The sequence below is a fragment of the Artemia sp. Qi Xiang Cuo genome, chromosome 7, assembly GCF_049724085.1.
Source record: "Artemia sp. Qi Xiang Cuo chromosome 7, ASM4972408v1, whole genome shotgun sequence".
Lineage (NCBI taxonomy): Eukaryota > Metazoa > Arthropoda > Branchiopoda > Anostraca > Artemiidae > Artemia > Artemia sp. Qi Xiang Cuo.
This window is the reverse complement of record NC_142800.1, coordinates 8481179-8502114: the sequence shown is the minus strand read 5'-3', so window position 1 is coordinate 8502114 and position 20936 is coordinate 8481179. Positions and strand designations below refer to the sequence as shown.

The following is a 20936-nucleotide window of genomic DNA, read 5'->3' as shown; positions in this document are numbered from 1 at the left end:
CTTAAAAAATGTTTCTCCAACATATTTCAAACATTTTTTTTAAACCATACTGGAGATTTCACATGATTTAAGATTTTCTGGTGTTAGCAAATTTTTGAAAAAAACTTTTTTAGACACATTTATACTAATGTAAATTAAGTTGTTCACAAAATCATTAATTAACTAGCATGCATAGAAAGTCAGAATCAACAGCAAAGGGAGGATGGTCCATAGTAAAACACTGCAAGGCAGTCAATAACACGCATATTTTCATTATTCGGTAACAATTGATTTTGGTGACTTTACCTAGCCCTCAAGGTGGCCAAATATTTTCTTTGTGATATTACCTTTTGGGATTGATTAAGTCTAAAATATTTCTTAAGGGCCACTGGATAAGAAGAAAGCTAATTACAGTTCGTTTTTATCCTAGCTAAAATGTGGTGACATAAAGTGAACCTCAACAATGGATTTGAATGCTGCATATATAAAACAGAACAATGTCTACAAGATATCATTTTCAGACTTTGATTGTTCCTTTGCTGTGGGTAAAATCATTTGCTGAATTGTTTCTACATTTTTTTTTTAAGTTCTGTTACGTCTGTCTCCTCATGTGTATTTAAAGCTAGGGTTATAGACGCAATCTTTAAATGTCTAGTACTATCAAACTGAGACATAATTATTCTTATTAGAATGGATAGAAAAAACGAAATCAATTTAAAGATGTGTCTCACTCACCTTATAAAAAGCTTATGGCTCTAATAGTCCAGGTATGTATCGTAAAGCCAATAACAGGAAATAGTTTAAAAATTTAAAAACAGTTTAAAAATAGTTATTAGATTTTCGACTATGCTGAACAACACGACTATCTCGAAATTTTGATCGGGTGATTTAGAGGGACAAAATTAACGTGGGAGGAGGCCTAGTTCCCCTCAAATTTTTATGGTAACTGAAGAAGATCACTAAAAAATTTTACTTTCCATTCGAATGAGCCCTCTCGCAATATTCTAGGACTAGATCGAAACGATCACCCTTGAAAAAAAAAATACATCTGTGATCTTTCTTATGGCAAAAAATAAAACATTCAACATTTTTGCAGATACGAACTTCAAACCTCTACAGACGAATTTTCCGATACGCTGAATCTGGTGGTTTGATTTTCATTAAGATTCAATTATTTTAGGGGGTGTTTCCTCCTGTTTTTGAAAACATAGCGTAACTTCAGGCTCGTAACTTTTGATGGGAAAGACTAAACTTAATAAAATTTATACATTTGAAACCAGAATAAAAATCTGATTGTTTTGTTGGATCAATTGGTATCAAAATTCAATCAGTTATAGTAAGTTTTTCAAGTAGCTAAGAATTTTGAAAACATAGACATAATGTATTTTTCTACTTAGGTCAGATAGTAATTTAAAGTCAGAGGTGAGGGTCACCATAGGATAATCTTACAGATTAAAAAGTCACAAATTGAACTTGTATCTTAGGCCTAGTATATTCAACGCTATAGAGTTGCCTATAGTGAAGGTCATACGGCTCCAATGCTTTATTATTATTTTTATTTTTTCCTGAAGCACTTCATACGGAAGAGTTCGTCGTATAAGCTTCAAAGGGAGCTCATTTAATGAAAAATCGAGAGTTTTAGTACCCTTTTTAAGAGTCAAAGATGATCAGAGGGCAACTAGCCCCCCCCAGGCACTTTTTTCCCAAATGCACCCAATAAAAATGCATCCAAGATAGCCATTTTGATAAAAATAGATCGAAGGTCATATAACAAAAAATTCAGTTTCGACGCAACTCACCAGGGCCCGGTGACAGGCATTGTAAGTTATGCCTTGGAGGCATATGTGGTTCATATGAAAAGATGCTCATATGAACTTCAAAGAGGACTCACTTGGTTGGAAATTGAAAGTTCTAGTTCACTTTTTAAGGGTAAAAAGAGATTGAAGGGCATCTAGCCCCCCCCCCCAAGCCCTTTTTTCCTCAAACACATTCCATAAGGACTTTGAGATAGCCCTTATTTTTTTTAAGTAGATCATAGACCATATAACAAAAACTCCAGGGTCGACATAGCCCCCCAGGGCCCGAGGGCAGGCGTTGCAAATTATGCGCTGGGGGAATATATGGTTCTTATAGAAGAGATGCTAGTAAAACTTACGAGAGGGCTCATTTGATTGAAAATTGAAAGTTCAAGCTCGGTTTTGAGAGTCAAAAAATATTGGAGGGCAACTATAGTTATACCACTTAGTCGTACAAGAAAACAGTCTTAGACTATAACTAAACATGTGTACCCACAGTTTAAATTGGCGTATTTGCTTACACCTATTAATCAGAAATAATTAATCACCTTAATCACAAATAAGATTCTTAGCAAATTTTTCGGACATAAGCCAAGTAACTATATGTATGCTGAAATCCACCAGTGATAGTCAATATTCTCTAGATTTCAATGTTTTACTGTTTGGAAATTGCACACCTTATTGAAAATTACAACCAGGGAATAGGAAGTGTTGACCTATTTGAGAATTTCTTGTCGGCATACCAACGAATTTTACAAACAAAAAACAATGTTAGATAATAGGCTAAAATACTCTTTGTATAGTCTTGGTTGAGGCGTGACGGTTTTACCGTCGCTCAAATAATGGTGACGTGGCTGGAAAGATGCCACAACTTGAGTTTCTCCAAAAGTAGTTCAAAGTCTTTTCAACAATGGTGCCTCCAGTCCAGGCAATAGCAAGAGCTCAGGATCTATGAGGATCTACCCTAGGGAATCAACAACTCATGCAATTACGACAGCAGAGAAATAGGATTGATGCCAGATATTAAAAAAAGACGCACGGATAGCATGCAGATAGTGCTCTGTCCAGTTTCACTATTAACTATGCTACGAGTAATGCCATGAGTAATTTAGATTTTCTGTCATATCAATATTCAATCAACATAACAAAAGATATGTTTCCTTATATTTTCTTCTGTTTCAAAGCATGCGTTATAGTCCTTAGTTCCCAAAATAGAAACATAGCACTATTGCTACACTGTTAGTGCAAATAATCTTCGGCAAAACAAATTTTCAACTCAGAGTCCTATTTTATTGTAATGCCTAATGTCGGCGCTGATAAATTTTTCAGGTATCTGGGCACAGGCATTAATGCTTTAAGCTCTGCCGTAAAGGCTGGTAGTCTTAAGGTTGACATTGACCATTACATACGGACTGAATTGGTTCGTTTCAAGCTTTAATGTGACTATTTACTTTAATTTAAATAAACTGTGTTTTTTTTTTAATTACAAAGTATCTTCAAGTTACGCTCATTCTATATGTTTGATTAATTCTTTACTTTTTTTGTGAAGCAAACTTCTGAGCCTTTGTGCTAAAATATTTGAGACGATCAAAGTTGTTTTTCTTTTAACAAGGAAAGATAATATAGGCTGAATAATATATAATTAGGCTGAATAATAATAATATAATATAGGCTGAATAATATATAGGCTGAATAAATATATCTCATAAAAGAGAAGATGTCACCAACTTTCTTCATCCATATTAATCAAGTCAAAGAAAAGTAGCGAGAACCAGGACATAGGCTTAAACACCTTGAAAGATCTTGAGCCAAACTGGCCAGCCATGACAAAAAAAAAAACAGAGAGAAAAATCTCATTGAAAAAAAAAACAACAACGAACGAGACGGCGGCCAGTTTGCGCCAATTGTATATTTTTTGGTGGTGCTTTTATTTGTTTTTAGTTTCAGTTTGGTTTATATCTTGTTCTTCTTGTGTTTCTCTTGTGCTGAATACGCCTTGTTTTGATACAGACGAAATATCCGCGTTTTTTTTTACATTTTTTGTCTTTTCTTTCCACTGGTCACAGTCTCGTTTGATGTTTTTTTTAATTGAAATTAGTCTCTCTGTTGGTTTTTTAAACAATTTGAATATAAAAATAATAATATACGTACCCACAGCCAGTCCGGGATCACTATTCAATGTCTGTACTATTTCAGCTCCATTATTTTTAAATACCCAGTACGGGTCAGGCTGGGATTGTTCTTCAGGATCTAAATCAACTTTTGAGAAACTTCTAAAAATAGGAAATTGACGTTATATTCAGATCTATAGAGAAAAAAGCTCAAGATTGGAAGGGCCTAAATTCGTTATTTGGATTTTATTAATCAGCCTTCAGCGCTAAAATCACAAAAATCCTTCTAAAGTGATATTTTGGATGTAAAAGATATCTTGACGCTGGCTGAAAACTCATTTCTAACTGTTTTGATTTCCTTAATTTCCCATAAAGTTGTTTTTAAGAGCAAAATTAAAAATTTTTACCTTACACTGTAGAATGGAGTCGATAAGTCATGTTTGAAGAACCAGAAAGTTTTTACTGTAGTATTTAGAGGTATCTGTAAAAAATATAAGCTGATGTTGAAAACAGTGATTAATTCTTTTTGTTGTGTGAGTCTACTTTACTTAAAAGGTAGGTAAAATCTCAGTTTTGGTCTCAAAACGTGGCCCATATTCGAAACAGTGATCGAATCACAACAAGCCAATCCTAGAATGCATGTTTTTGGATACTATTATGGACTGTGAAAGAGCACAAGGGTGTCTAAATTATCTACGAGAGGGTATTCTGGCCAATATGAACTATTTAGCCCCGTGTTTTGAACTTGTAAGGCCAAGAGTGGTAAACGTGTCCAATTTGTTCAAACAAGACCTACACTTATATGAATAACAAAGCAAAGGCAACAATCTAGCGTCAACACCTTCAATCGAATGTACGTTTAATATTTTTTTTATTTTTTAAGTTTCAATGTTCCTCCTTACTTAAAGTTGAAAAAACTTGTTTTTCTTATTCAATTATAAGCAAGAAATTAGAATCAAATATCTTAACTCTTAATGAAAAGACGTGTAACCTGGATAAAAATCTATTTTTTTAATCAATAACCAAACTTTACGCATTAAACACGAGCAGTAATTAATTCAAAAGAAATGTTCAAATAAGAAGTATTTCAAAAGCAATTCAAGATCTATATTACACCTTAGACTAGCAAAGATAAATTTATGTAATAACTTAAACACAAGACGATTAGTGAAAACTATTCCATAATAAATGAAAACCAAAACAAACAAAAATGAAAATAAATTATCATACCAAACATAGAGATAAGAAATACTGACGTAAATGAATTAATGAATCTTGAAGAAGTAAAATTTTAATTTTATATCCAATTCAACCTTAAAAAAACAGAAATTACTACAAGCAGGAAACTGAAGAAGTTATTTAACCTCTTGCTTATTTCCACTTTACTGAAAACAAACTATTATGCCATTTTTGTATATTCATGACATTAAAATATAAAATACTCCAGTGTGTTATATCTTGAAGATACAGTATTGTATCTTGAAATATTGAGATTATTAGAAATCAACATAACTATATATTTAATAATTAGTTTATTTTCCTTTGTTCTTTACAGTCATCTTGATTTTATAGGGATTAATTTTTTATTTGTCATTGATGATTTAAAATATTAAAACATACTATTCGAAAAACATATTATTTTCAAAACTTTTCGTTTTTATTTTTGAAAAACACTATTCAAAAACATATACTATATATCTAATAGTTAATTTATTTTCCTTTGTTCTTTACAGTCATCTTGATTTTATAGGAATTAATTTTTTATTTGTCATTGATGATTTGAATTATTAAAACACACTATTCGAAAAACATATAATTGTCAAAAACTTTTCTTTTTTATTTTCGAAAAACACTATTCAAAAACATATACTTTATATTCAATAGTTAATTTATTTTCCTTTGTGCTTTACAGTCATCTTGATTTTATGGGGATTAATTTTTATTTGTCATTGATGATTTGAATTATTAAAACACACTATTCGAAAAACATATAATTGTCAAAAACTTTTCTTTTTTATTTTCGAAAAACACTATTCAAAAACATATACTTTATATTTATTGGGATTAATGTTTTATTTGTCATTGATGATTTGAATTTATTAAAACACACTAATCGAAAAACATATAATTTTCAAAAACTTTTCGTTTTTATTTTCGAAAAACACTATTCAAAAACATATACTACATATTTAATAGTTAATTTATTTTCCTTTGTTTTTTACAGTCATCTTGATTTTATAGGGATTAATTTTTTATTTGTCATTGATGATTTGAATTATTAAAACACACTATTCGAAAAACATATAATTGTCAAAAACTTTTCTTTTTTATTTTCGAAAAACACTATTCAAAAACATATACTTTATATTCAATAGTTAATTTATTTTCCTTTGTGCTTTACAGTCATCTTGATTTTATGGGGATTAATTTTTATTTGTCATTGATGATTTGAATTATTAAAACACACTATTCGAAAAACATATAATTGTCAAAAACTTTTCTTTTTTATTTTCGAAAAACACTATTCAAAAACATATACTTTATATTTAAAAGTTAATTTATTTTCCTTTGTGCTTTAGAGTCATCTTGATTTTATGGGGATTAATTTTTATTTGTCATCGATGATTTGAATAATTAAAGCACACTATTCGAAAAATATATAATTTTCAATGATATGTAAAGACGGTCTTGGAAGTCCTTCCAATTTGGAGAAACATGAAACCACCAAAGAATTGCATCATCTTGTATATGAAGATGCGGTTTTGTCAAAGCTCTATTTTATTTTTATGATGTTCAACCTTGAGTCACGTATTTATTTTTGTAATTGATAAAAAAAGTTTTTGCACAAAATATTTTTTTCCAAAAAAACTAAGGATTAAACCAAAAATGAACAAAAATAGAATCAAATAATCTACCAAGCGTACAACTACCACAAATTAGTATCAATAGATAAATGAAACCCAAAACAAACAGAAATTAAAATAAAGCAAACTTAAAACGAGCATAAATTAGTCTGAGTAAGGTTCTAAACCCTATGCTTTCTAAAATCCAGAATATAATTTGTACTCTACTGAAAAAAAAAATTCAAATGAATTTGCTAAAATAAATATGCATTGTTAGTTTAATATAACCATGCTGATATTTATTCCTTAAAATCTTAATTAATTTTTGGTTTCTTAAAATTATAAAGTAACAACATATAAAAGAACTTTTTTCAGTGAAGTACAAATTATATTCTGGCTTTTAGAAAGCATAGGATTTAGAACCCTACTCAGATTACTTTCTGCTCGTTTTGAGTTTGACTTATTTTAATTTCTGTTTGTTTTGGGTTTCATTTATTTATTGATATTGATTTGTGGTAGTTGTACGCTTGGTAGATTATTTGATTCTATTTTTTTCATTTTTGGTTTGGTAGACTACTTTACTTTAAATTTGAAAAACTTGTTTTGTGCAAAAAGTTTTTTGATTAGTTTCTGTTTGGGTTATATTGACATAGTATTTTTCAGGGAGAAAGAATGAGCCTCTTCTGAAGGTAAACAACCATCCCTTCCACAAAAACCTCTAATACCCCCTGGATATGCCTTACAACCCTTGCTCCTAGTCTCTGGTGTTTTTTTCAACCCCAAAAGCCTTGTTATATGATATTTAGACTGTTTCGAATAGAATGGCTATCTCAAAACTTCTATTAGACGCATTTCGTGACAATATGACAAGTGTGTAGGGGCGAGAGGGTAGCTGCCCTCTGATCACTTTGACTCTTAAAAAGAACACAAAAGTCTCTGACTTCCAATGCAATGAGCCCCCTTTGAAGTTTATATGACCACACTTTCTATAAGAACCCTATATGTCCCCATGGCATAACTTACAACCCTTGCTCGAAGGCTGGGGGGGGATTTGTTATCCTCAAAGACATTTCCAGATCTTCGTGATAGACTTAACAAAATGGTTACATCAAAATTTTGCTTGCAAGTGTTTGGGGGAATGATAGCCGTGGAGGGAGACATTTGTCCACTAATCACTTTCAACAAATAAAAAAAGCAGTAGCCCTCTCAATTTGCAATTGAATGAGCCCTTCTTGAAGCATCTACGGCAAAACCTTCTATAAGAACGTTATATCCCCCTAAGAGCATAACTTACGACCCTTGTCCTGAGGGCTATGGAAGGTGGGTTGTCATCCTCAAGAACATAATTTCCAGACCTTTCAAATACTTTGAAAGGTCTGATGAAACAAAATGACAATATGGTAATTTTGATCGGAAATATTAGGGGAAATGATGAGCGTGTGGGGGGGGATTCTCCCTCTGATGACTTTCGACTATTAAAAAGACGATAGTCCTCTCAATTTCCAATCGAAAGAGCCCTTTTTGAAGTTTTAACGACAACACTTCCTATATGACATTATATGGTATGCCCCTTACAACCTTAGCCCTGAGGGCCGAGGGGAGTTTTTATACTCAAAAACATAATTTCCGGACCCTTCAACTACGTTCAAATAAATTTCTGTATCAAAATGCTGATCGAAAGTGTTTGGGGAAAGGATGGGTAGGGAGGGGGGGGGGGCATTCGCCCTCTGATCACTTTCGACTATTAATAAGGGCACTAGCCCTCTCAATTCGCAATTCAATGAGTCATTTTTGAAGCTTCTACAACAATGCTGGCAAAGACCTAATTTACAGAACTTTTAACTATGTTGAGCAAAATATTTATTGCGACATCCAATTGCGATCCAAACACATCCAATTGCGAATGTATGTGTTTGGGGAAATTGTGGACGTGAGAGGGGCGTTAGTTGCCTTCCAATCACTTTCTACTATTAAATAGGGCACTAGTGCTTTCAATTACAAATTAAACGACCCCTTTTTGAAGTTTCTAAGACAATGCACTTTATAAGACCTTATATGCCCCCAGGGCATAACTTGCAGCCCTTGCACTGAGGGCTGTTGGGGGAGTGCCATCCTCTAAGACATCGCTTCCGGACTTTTCAACTACGTATAACAAAATGTCAATCTTAAAATTTTTATTAGATGTTCACGGGGAAATGGTGGGCTTGGGAGGGGTGTAAGTTTTCCGCCAATCACTATGAACTATTAAAAAGGGGACTAGTCCTTTGGAGTTTCGACGTTTTCCAAGTTTCTATGACAACGGTCTCTATAAGAACCTTATATGTCCCAAGGGCATTGCTTACAACCCTTGCCCTGACGGGTGTGGAAGGGGGAGATATCATCCTCAAAGACATAAAATCCAGAACTTTCAACTACGTTGACAAAAATGATTATCTCAAAATTTTGATTAGGAGTACTTGAGGAAATGGTGGGCGTGAGAGGGGGGGGGGTTAGTTGCCCTAAAATCAGTTTTGACTAGCCTATTAAAAAGGGCGCTAGCCCTTTCAATTTCCAATTGAATGAACCTTTTTTGAAGTTTCTACGACAAGATTTTTTAATAAGAAACCTTATATGCCTCCAGGTCATACCTTACAATCATTGCCTTGAATGCTGTAGGGGTGGGCTATCTAAAATTTTGACTGGATGTTTTTGGGGAAATAGTGGGCGTGAGAGGGGGGCTAGTTGTCCTCCAATTACTTTTCACTATTAAAAACGGCACAAGCCCTTTCAATTTCCAATCGGAGGAATCCTTTTTGAAGTCTCTACGAAAACATTTTCTACAAAAAACCTTATATGTCTCCAGGGTATAACTTACACCCTTGCCCTGAGGGGTTTGGAGGGTGTGTTATCCTCAAAATGATAATTTCCAGAACTTTCAACTACGTTGAAGAAAATGCCTAACTCAAAATTATAATTGGATGTTTTTGGGGAAATGATGGGCATCATAGGGGGGTTAGTTGCTCTCAATTCACTTTTGACTATCAAAAAGGGCACTAGCCCTTTCTATTTCCAATCGAATGAGCTTTTTTTGAAGTTTTTACGATAGTACTTTCTATAAATAACCTTATCTTCCCCCAGGGTATAACTTGAAACCCTTACCCTGAGGGCTCTGAGGGGTTTATCATCCTAAAAGTTCTAATTTCCAGAACTTTTAACTACGTTGAACAAAATGAATATATCAAAATTTTGATTGGATGTGTTTGGGGGGAAGGTGAGCGTGAGAGGGGGGCTAGTTGCCCACCAATCACTTTCAACTATTAAAAAGGGCACTAGCCCTTTGAATTTAAAATCAAATGAGCCTTTTCTGAATTTTTTCCGACAAAGTTTTCTATAAGAACCTTATATGCCCCCAGGGCATAACTTACAACCCTTGCTCTTAGGGCCTTAGGGGGAGCATCCTCCTCAAAAAATTAATTTCTATCAGAAAATAAACTACGACAAACAAAATAGCTATCTCAAAATTTTGATTGGACATGTTTGGGTATCGTAGGCTAGGAAGGGGTGTTAGTTGCCTTCCAATTACTTTCGACTATTAAAAAGCGTAGTAGCCATTCCAATTTCCAATCTAATGAGCCCTTTTCGAAAGTTCTGCGACAACTCCTTCGATACGAAGTACCCTGGTCTGGAAAAAATAATACATTGATCCAACTTCGTTCCTTACTAAGGTGGCACTATTGCGCTGCTTTGATATGGATCCATTGTTATTTCAAAAGGTTGTGGTACTATAATATTTTGTCAAGAGACAAATGTGCTGTACCGTTTTGTAGATAAAGATGTAGTTTTGTATAAACTCTATTTTATTTTTAAGATGTTCAATAATGAGTGGTTTCATTTATTGTCGGAATATGTATCCATTGCCATTTTTAACCTATCTCTTGTCAAAAATACATGTCTTATACTATCTTGTAGATCAACATGTAATGTTTTTTATCCCTGAAGATGATGTTCTATCTCCGTCATTTGTAAAATTGCCCTTGTCAAAAGATTAACGTGTTCTGTTATCTTCGATATGAAGATGCAAATTTTTTGTCAAAATTGTATTTTATTGCAATAATATTTTTTGTTAAAGGCAAAAAGTTCTAGATATTATAAATTTCACTCAAATAAGCTCTTGAACCTCTATGATGTTCCAGTGTCCCACTTTCCATAAATAAGAAAAACTAGTAAAAAGATACATAAATGACTTTAAAATTTTGAATTTCAAATTGAATAGCCATCCGCCTCAAGGCCTTGTTAGTGTCTTCGTCCAAAAGAAGTGACCTTGTAGAAAGAAAGAAATAAAAATAATTGAAAGAAGCCAACAACCTTGCTTGGACTTATTGCGATGCCATATCGCGATGTCTATGATTATCAAAAGTCTTCACCCAAATGTGTTCCTATCATCAGTAGTTCCGTAGCACTACTTAATATAGAGCAACGACTCTTCAATCTGTTATTTATTTTTTCTAAAGGCCACATCTTATGAAAACAGTAGTTGTAGAAACGTCAGAGAGGGCTGATTTGATTGAAAATTGAAAGTTTTATTTCCCTTATTAAATTTTATTTGAGATCACTCAGTCTCCTTATTATATGTTCTTAGCTTCCGTCCCTCCAAATATACCATGAAAAAAACACCAGATAGGTAATTTGCTCTAAATAGTAGACTAATCCAACAACTCATATTCCACGGACAACTAGACTGATCCGAGTTATAGGCTGTAAATTAGGCAATTTCCAGTTGTTTACATCAGCAACATTGGTTTTTATTTTTGGAAAGGAAGCATCTCTGATCCTTGGCCTCTCAAAAGCTCAGGGGTATTGAGGTGAAACTCTCAGGAAATGTTGCGGGGGATGTAAAACTAAATCAAAAGACAATACCTATATGGTTTAAGGTTGTCTTAAGACTGTTTCTTTAATTTCTCAGAAATGGCTGAGGGTATTAAGCTATAACCTTTGTGTAAAGGTTGCGAAAAAAGCGTGTCTGCAGTATCTTTCGAACGCAATGTAGTACAAAGTTAAGACTTTCAGAGCATGTTCAGGTTGATGCTACCACACGATACTGTATACATTTAGGTTTTTGACGGGCACATAGGCGTAATCTCTGGAATGGTTTTGGGTATTAATTTGAAACTTTCACAAAAATATGTTCAAGTAAATCAAAAGGTACAATGTACATCTAGGTTGCCAAATTGGAGTAGGTGAAATATCGCTGAAACGTCTAAGGGTACTAATTCCAAACAATAAGGATGTTGAACTCAAAGAGACACTACTTGTGTCAAAGGATGTAAAAAGTGCTTATAAGCAATGTCACAGGATTGACGGTCCTAAGTCCGTAAAATGAGGAGGGTTGAGCGATAGGCTTGCAATCTATCCCTGTAAAATTCCAAATTCCAAAAGAAACATCTATGATAGCCTCGGATACCCCACTATACCATTCTACAACGACCCCAGCATGCCCATGGACACGATTTATGACAGCAGAAACTGTGACGAAATTTGGATTTTGGAATGTAAAGCCACTAAATGAGCTGACTAAACCTGAACAAGTACTCAGAGAGATGAAGAAGTATAAGCTAGATCTCCTTGCTCTGAGCGAAGTCAGGTGAATTGGATCTGAACATGAACAACTAGGAGAAAGTTACTGGCTAATATACAGCGGAAATGAATCCCTGTACCAGGCTTGAGTTTGGATGATGCTGTCTGACTAGGCCACCAAAGTACTAGTTGAATGGAAGCCAGTCAGCGAGAGGTGCTTACTTTCAAGATTTATAACCGCACTTCTGAAAATATCAATCATTACATTATATACTCCTACGAATGATGCAGATGATACTGATAGAGTTATTCTACGAAGCTCTTCAGTCATTGACATCAGAAGTCCCATCACATGACCTTCTTTGTGTGGTAAAAGACTTCAATGCAAAGGTTGGAGCAGAAAGAGACTACTATCTACAAGTCTTAGGGAGACATGGTCTTGGTGAAATGAATGAAAACGGAGCCCTCCTGGTAGATTATACTCTGAGCAATGATCATATGGTCGGCACAGCTCATTTATGAGTAGTACCGGTCTTATGCTTGAACAAAAATCAATCCAAAAATAATCATGGTTCTCGCCAGACGGCAGGACAAAGAACCAAATAGATCATATTCTAATTTCAAGGAGATGGCAGATAAATTTTCTGGACGTTCGTGGCTTCAGAGGGGCAGATGCCCATCCGGACCATATCCTGAGGGTAGCAAATCTAGTATAAACATTCTTTTGGGAACCCAGCTACATATATGTTTTTCACTTAATACGTTTAATAATTTTACAGGCATTCCATGAAAGTTCCCCCATAGCCGCTAATTATATATTGTAGATTTGTCGCTTGTTTAGCGTGCACAAGGCTACTCCAAGTTTAGTTCATTAATCCCTGAAATTCTAACTTGATTACTTACTTATTTAGAGATTAGGTTCTCCTGAGCCATCTGTGGTGCATAAGGCACCAACAAAGCCTCGGTAAACGTCACGTATTGGCTCTGCAGCGAGTATGTCCTTCCACTGGGGTTGTAGTGATGTGTGAGCACTGCGTAGATAACGATTGTAATTGCGTCTGAGCGTGTTTCTCGGTCTTCCACTCTGTTACAACCACTTGTTGAACCTGGTTCAGGATTCTTTAGTCCTCCATCCGAAGGATGTTGTGAAAATAGCTCCATGTTATCTTCATAATCACTTCAGTAATAAGCGGGAAGCCAGTTCTTCTGCAAACCTCATACTGCTGACTTTTTGACGCCAGCCGATATTCAGCACGCGTCTCAAGCACTTATTTTCGGAAGCTGTGAGTCTTTTCTCTATCCAAACATCCAGTTTCCATCACTAATTGGCATACAATAGCACGAACAAAACTTTGCTATTAAGAAGTCGCAGCTTTAGTTCAAGCGAGTACTTCATTTAATTCGATAAGGGCTTAAGTTTGTTGAAAGCATCGTTTGCCATGTCAATTCTTCTCTTTAGCTCATTTAGCAACTCTCCTGTGCAATCGACCCAGCTTCCAAGGTGCTAAAATTCATGGACTGGTTCGACTCTACGACTTTATTTGGGCGCTCGACTGGCCAGCCTGATGCTGCCTTTGATTTAGTCTTGTCTATGATGATGTTTGGGCCAACTTTCTCATCTTTAACGGTTACTTTGTTAAGGAAATTCTGGAGTCACTGCTTTGTCTTTTCAAGTGCCGCATCATCCGCAAAGTTGAAGTCCGATAGGATTATATTTTGGACTGTTACTACGAAGCCAGTTGCTTCGATCAAAACATATTCCATTAAAATGACAAATCAAAAGGGTGATAAAATCCATCTCTGTCACATTCCGAACATAATTTTGAAGTATCTTGTTGATCCGTTCTTTATCATTACGCAGCATTCCGTATTTTCGCAAAAGACTATAATCAAACTTATTACAGACACAATAATACTGTAGAGTTTCCCAGAGTGTCTCATAGTCCACAAAATCGAAGGCCTTTTCAAATCAGTGACGAGCATGTAAATCTTGATGGAGCATTCATTTGCTTGTTCTATCAGATTCCTGAGCGTGAACATGAGATCTCAGCAAGATCTACCTTTACGAAAGGGTTGTTGCTCTTCTTTCGGATAAGGATTGAGTACTTTTGTCAGGTGCTCGAGTATTACAAATGCTACAACCTTACTTAGTAAGGATATTAGGTTACACTCGCCAGTTATTGCAGATAAGGGTATCACCTTTCTTAAATATCTTAACATTTATCCTTTTGGTTTGCTATTGGAGTATAAATGAAACCCAATACATACAGAAATTAAAAAAAGAATCATAGCAAACAAACGTACAATAGGTACTAATATTATCAAATAAATAAATCTTAAAACGAGTGAAACTTAAATTGAATCTGCAAATCAAGCTAAGCGACTTTTACAGTAAGAGAAGGAGCAAAAACTCAAATTCTTGTTTGTAGTGATTTTATTTTCGTTTCAAGCTTGATTTGCCCATTTAATTTAAGTTTCAGTCTTTTTAAGATTTATTTATTTATATTAATACCTATTGTATGTTTTTTGGCTATGACTGTTTATTTAATTTCTGTACGTTTTGGGTTTCAGTTATTCTTCAATAGTAATTAAAAAAAATGATAATTTCCACAAAATTAGTTTTTCTAAAAACCCCATTCATGTTAGTTTCTGCTCGTTTTGAGTTTTACTCTGTTATTTATTTTGATTTCTGTTTCTTTTGGGTTTCATTTATTTATTGACACTGATTTGTGGTAGTTGTATGCTTGGTAGATTATTTGATTTCTTTTTGTTCATTTTTGGTTCAATGGAGTACTTTACTTTTTTTGAAAATTTATTTTGTGGAAAGTTTTTTTTAATTAATTTCGGTGTGTTTTATAATGACATAGTCTTTTTCAGGGAAAACACTGAGCCTCTTCTAAAGTTAAACAACAATCCCCTCCATAAGAACCTTAAATACTCCCTGGGCATGACTTACAACCCTTGCCCCTAATCTCTCGGGCTTGTTTCAACTCCAAAGAAAGAAAAACGAGCAAAAATGGGGTTTTTATAGGCCAAATGAAGATACTGAAAAAAAAAAGCGAATATTTCGAGAGGACAAACGCCTCTCTTCTTCAGCGCGAAACGAAATGATGTATCAATAAAAGCCAAAAATTAAAAGAATTAAAACCAACTACCTAACAACCATAAAAGCGAGTTATTCGCCAATATCCGCGATTTGCACAAAATCCAAAAAATATGAACTGCCATCGACGGATACTAGCAAACAACTGAACAAAGGAAAGGAATCAATTCATTCACTCGAAAAACAAAACGAACCAGCAATTAAATACACAAAAATACAAAAGGTTTTACCCACGCGGTTGCACGTCCCCTCGCTTTTATGGTCTTCCTAAAGTTCATAAGCCCGGTAATCCACTTCGACCCATTGTTTCTTCTTTTAATTCTCCTACAGCAAAAATAGGAAAATTCTTATCAGTGATATTTCGCCCACTAATTCAGGCTCAAAAACCCTATATTAAAAATTCCGATGATTTTGTTTCCAAGGTAAAGCAAGTTTTGATTAAACCAAATACAAGAATTGGCAGTTTTGATGCGGATTCAATTTATACCAATTGTGATCCCCAAAAAGCCGAAATGATTTTGGAGCATAAACTTAATTCTAACCCATCTATATCAGAAAAATCTACTCTTTCAAATCAAACACTTCTTTCGCTTACAGCCCTTTGTAACAGAACTTCTTTTACTTCCATTATAGAGGCATTTTTTATAGACAGAAATATGGGCTCTCCATGGGTGCCCCCTTTCTCCAATACAGGCTGATATTTTCATGGAAGACCTTGAAGAAAGGGCTATTTTGCAAAGTTCTTGTAAGCCTGAGTTTTGGGTTCGTTTTAAAGATGACATTTTTTATTTATGGGAGCATGGTGACGAGTCTCTGGCTTCTTTTCTTCACTTGCTCAACTCCTTGGATCCAAAACTGAAATTTACTCAGGAATCAGAGATAGAGAGGCGTCTTCCTTTCTTAGATGTTCTGGTGCACCGAAATGATTCGTGTTTCGAGTTTAGTGTATATAGAAAACCCACACATAAATAACGTTACTTAAGATAATCCTCCAAAAATTATCCTGCTGTGAAAATAGGAGTTGTCACTTCTCTAGTTGATAGAGCATTGAAAGTTTGTTCAACACGTTTCTTGGATTTAGAACTCAACCAGCTTAGAGATATTTTATTTGGGAATGGTTATCCAATTAGTTTAATAAATTCTGTAATTGCAAAACGCATTAAAAGATTATCAGATAGTTCCACAGAAAACACAAATCAAAGGGAAAATTAAGTTTATCTTGGTCTCCCATACATTAAAGGGATTTCAGACCACATTTCAAAAAATCTAAGAAAAAATAACATTTACGCTTATTATAGACCCAGAAAAACTATCAGGTCCCAAATTTATCAAGGAAAAGACCCTATCCCGATAGGTGAAAACTCCGGTGTCTACAGAATTCCTTGTTCGTGTGGTCTTTGGTATATTGGAAGAACTAATCAGCGACTAACTGATAGATTAACTCAGCACTCTAGTTCAATTAATAATACACTTGAAAAGCGGAAAAAAACAGAAAATTTTGACTCTGCCCTTGCAGAGCACATTTTTGAAAAACCAGACCATACTATTTTGTTTAATCAAGCTAGTCTTATTTCGAATGATATAGGTATTGTCCAGCACTACAGAGAAGCTGTTGAAATTTATAAATACCAACATTTAGGTCTAGCTTCAAACCGAGATTCCGGTGATTTAAGAATAAACGAGTCATGTTTCGGTTTTCTCAAAAGAGAAGCCGATACTTTAGTGATCCCTGAAATAAACCTTGAACCACTTTCCCAATCATCTAATCAAACACGTGAACAACCCCTTAGGTCTCAAAGGGTGTCTGCAAGAAATGCCTTAATTAAAATCCAAAATCAAATGACATAGTTTTCCAACTTATTTAATTGCTGGTTCGTTTTGTTTTTCGAGTGAATGAATTGATTCCTTTCCTTTGTTCAGTTGTTCGCTAGTATCTGTCGATGGCAGGTCATATTTTTTGGATTTTGTGCAAATCGCGGATATTGGCGAAAAACTCGCTTTTATGGTTGTTAGGTAGTTGGTTTTAATTCTTTTAATTTTTGGCTTTTATTGATACATCGTTTAGTTTCGCGCTGAAGAAGAGAGGCGTTTGTCCTCTAGAAATATTCGCTTTGTTTTTTAAGTATTTTAATTTTGCCTATAAAAACCCCATTTTTTCTCGTTTTTCTTTATTTATGTGATGTCAGGCCAATGTGGTTTAAGAAATTATCTTCGTCATGCTTATGGGGAGCATTCAACCAATGTTGTCACTACATTCATATCTCTTGTGAGAAAAAAAGCTAATTTGATTAATCAACAGTATTTTCTTCATAATTGTAAAATGAACCGTATTTTACCCAAGTCAATGCGACCTTCACTTCACTTAAACACACGTAACGAACGGCAATTTAAAGAACGTACAGGGTTTGATATTTTAAATCATGTTATTAGTGACTGCAAAAGCAAGCGCTACCGGTTAAATCAGGATATTATCCGGCTAGAGCGAGAAATATTATGTACGCTTTCTTATGCTGATTTTCATCAAATTAAGGCTATTGCTGAAAATTCTTTTCAGCATGATTTTAGGATTTCTAGACAAAGACTTTCTGAGAAACTACACCGTTTGAAGTTGGAAAAACTCTCTAATAATCCACATTTTGTCCCAAATACGTTTCCTGGTCCTGCTGTGATAAATCTCAGCTCCACGCCCCTTACAACAGAGAAAAATCAGGTTCTCTCGAAAGGATTTAAATTTTCGATAACCCCTTTGAAAATACCTTATAGTGAAATTATCGCGAACACATAGGTTGCTTTTCATGACTCTCGTGCGGATATTGGTGAGATTGCTGAGGTTAGAGCACAATTTGTTGAAACTTTGTTGGATTCGCCATCTATTAATAATCGAAATTTATAAAATTTTAGTAAAAATGAACACTTGGTCTTACACGCACTACAAAAAGATCTTTCCAGGATTCTTACGAAAGCCGATAAAGGCAATACTGTTGTTGTATTAGATTCAGATGATTACGACAAAAAAATCAGAGAAATTTTAAATGATTCTAACACATATGAACAATTAGCTACCGATCCCACAGAAAAATTTGTACAGGAAGTCCGTAAAGAGCTTTCTTATCTAAAAGGAAAAGGTGAAATTACAGATCAGTTGTACAAAAGGTTTTACCCACGCGGATGCACGTCCCCTCGCTTTTATGGTCTTCCTAAAGTTCATAAGCCCGGTAATCCACTTCGACCCATTGTTTCTTCTTTTAATTCTCCTACAGCAAAAATAGGAAAATTCTTATCAGTGATATTTTGCCCACTAATTCAGGCTCAAAAATCCTATATTAAAAATTCCGCTGATTTTGTTTCCAAGGTAAAGCAAGTTTAGGTTAAACCAAATACAAGAATTGACAGTTTTGATGCAGATTCAATGTATACCAAATGTGATCCTCAAAGGGCCGAACTGATTTTGGAGCAAAAACTTAATTTTAACCCATCTATATCAGAAAAATCTACTCTTTCAAAACATACATTTCTTTCGCTTACAACCCTTTGTAGCAGAACTTCTTTTTACTTCCATTATAGAGGCATTTTTTATAGACAGAAATATGGGCTTTCCATGGGAGCCCCCCTTTCTCCAATACAGGCTGATATCTTCATGGAAGACTTTGAAGAAAGGGATATTTTGCAAAGTTCTTGTAGGCCTGAGTTTTGGGTTCGTTTTAAAGATGACATTTTTTATTTATGGGAGCATGGTGACGAGTCTCTGGGTTCTTTTCTTCACTTGCTCAACTCCTTGGATCCAAAACTGAAATTTACTCAAGAATCAGAGATAGAGAGGCGTCTTCTTTTCTTAGATGTTCTGGTGCACCGAAATGATTCGTGTTTCGAGTTTAGTGCATATAGAAAACCCACACATAATGACCGTTACTTAAGTTATTCCTCCAATCATTCTCCTGCTGTGAAAAGAGGAGTTGTCACTTCTCTAGTTGATAGAGCATTGAAAGTTTGTTCAATACGTTTCTTGGATTTAGAACTCAACCATCTTAGAGATATTTTATTTGGGAATGGTTATCCAATTAGTTTAATAAATTCTGTAATTGCAAAACGCATTAAAAGATTATCAGATAGTTCCACAGAAAACACAAATCAAAGGGAAAATTCAGTTTATCTTGGTCTCCCATACATTAAAGGGATTTCAGACCACATTTCAAAAAATCTAAGGAAAAATAACATTTACACTTATTATAGACCCAGAAAAACTATCAGGCCCCAAATTTATCAAGGAAAAGACCCTATCCCGATAGGTGAAAACTCCGATGTCTACAGAATTCCTTGTTCTTGTGGTCTTTGGTATATTGGAAGAACTAATCAGCGACTAACAGATAGATTAACTCAGCACTCTAGTTCAATTAATAATACACTTAAAAAGCGGAAAAAAACAGAAAATTTTGACTCTGCCCTTGCAGAGCACATTTTTGAAAAACCAGACCATACTATTTTGTTTAATCAAGCTAGTTTTATTTCGCATGATAAAGGTATTGTCCAGCACTACAGAGAAGCTGTTGAAATTTATAAATACCAACATTTAGGTCTAGCTTTAAACAGAGATTCTGGTGATTTAAGAATAAACGAGTCATATTTCGGTTTTCTCAAAAGAGAAGTCGATACTTTAGTGATCCTTGAAATAAACCTTGAACCACTTTCCCAATCATCTAATCAAACACGTGAACAACCCCTTAGGTCTCAAAGGGTGTCAGCAAGAAATGCCTTAATTAAAATCCGAAATCAAATGATATAGTTTTCCAACTTATTTAATTGCTGGTTCGTTTTGTTTTTCGAGTGAATGAATTGATTCCTTTCCTTTGTTCAGTTGTTTGCTAGTATCTGTCGATGGCAGTTCATATTTTTTGGATATTGTGCAAATCGCGGATATTGGCGAATAACTCGCTTTTATGGTTGTTAGGTAGTTGGTTTTAATTCTTTTAATTTTTGGCTTTTATTGATACATCGTTTCGTTTCGCGCTAAAGAAGAGAGGCGTTTGTCCTCTCGAAATATTCGCTTCGTTTTTTCAGTATCTTCATTTGGCCTATAAAAACCCCAGTTTTGCTCGTTTTTCTTTCTTTATGTGATGTCAGGCCAATGTGGGTTAAGAAATTATATTCAACTCCAAATGCCTTGTTTTATGATATTTGGACTATTTTGAATAGAATGGCTATCTCAAAATTTCTATCAGATGAATTTCGGGACAATACGAAGTGCTGTATGTGTGTGTGTGGGGGTGTAGCTGCCCTCTGATTACTTTGACTCTTAAAATAAGAACTAGAGTGTCTGAGTACCTATCAAATGAGCCCCCTCTAAAGTTTATATGACCATAATTTCTTTAAAAACCTAATATGCCCCAGGGTATAACTTACAACCCTTGCCCTGAGGGCTTGGGGGTTTATTATCCTAAAAGACATAATTACCAAATCTTTCAAATACGTTGAACAAAATGGCTATCTCGAAACTTTTATTGGAAGTGTCAGGGGAAATGATGAGCGTGAGGGGGGAGGGGGTATTCACCTTCTG

The 20936-nt window shown here is 34.6% G+C and overlaps 1 protein-coding gene across 2 annotated transcripts in view; it reads right to left on the bottom strand.

Moving 5' to 3' along the window:
• The window catches only part of LOC148949912 (cartilage oligomeric matrix protein-like), a 334413-nt gene that overhangs the window by 84489 nt on the left and 228988 nt on the right, over window positions 1-20936 (bottom strand). For both annotated transcript variants that reach the window (XM_089091996.1, XM_089091995.1), the window contains exon 10: window positions 3927-4048. In XM_089091996.1, coding sequence (XP_088948122.1) covers window positions 3927-4048 — 122 coding nt within the window. The remainder of the gene's footprint in view (window positions 1-3926; window positions 4049-20936) is intronic.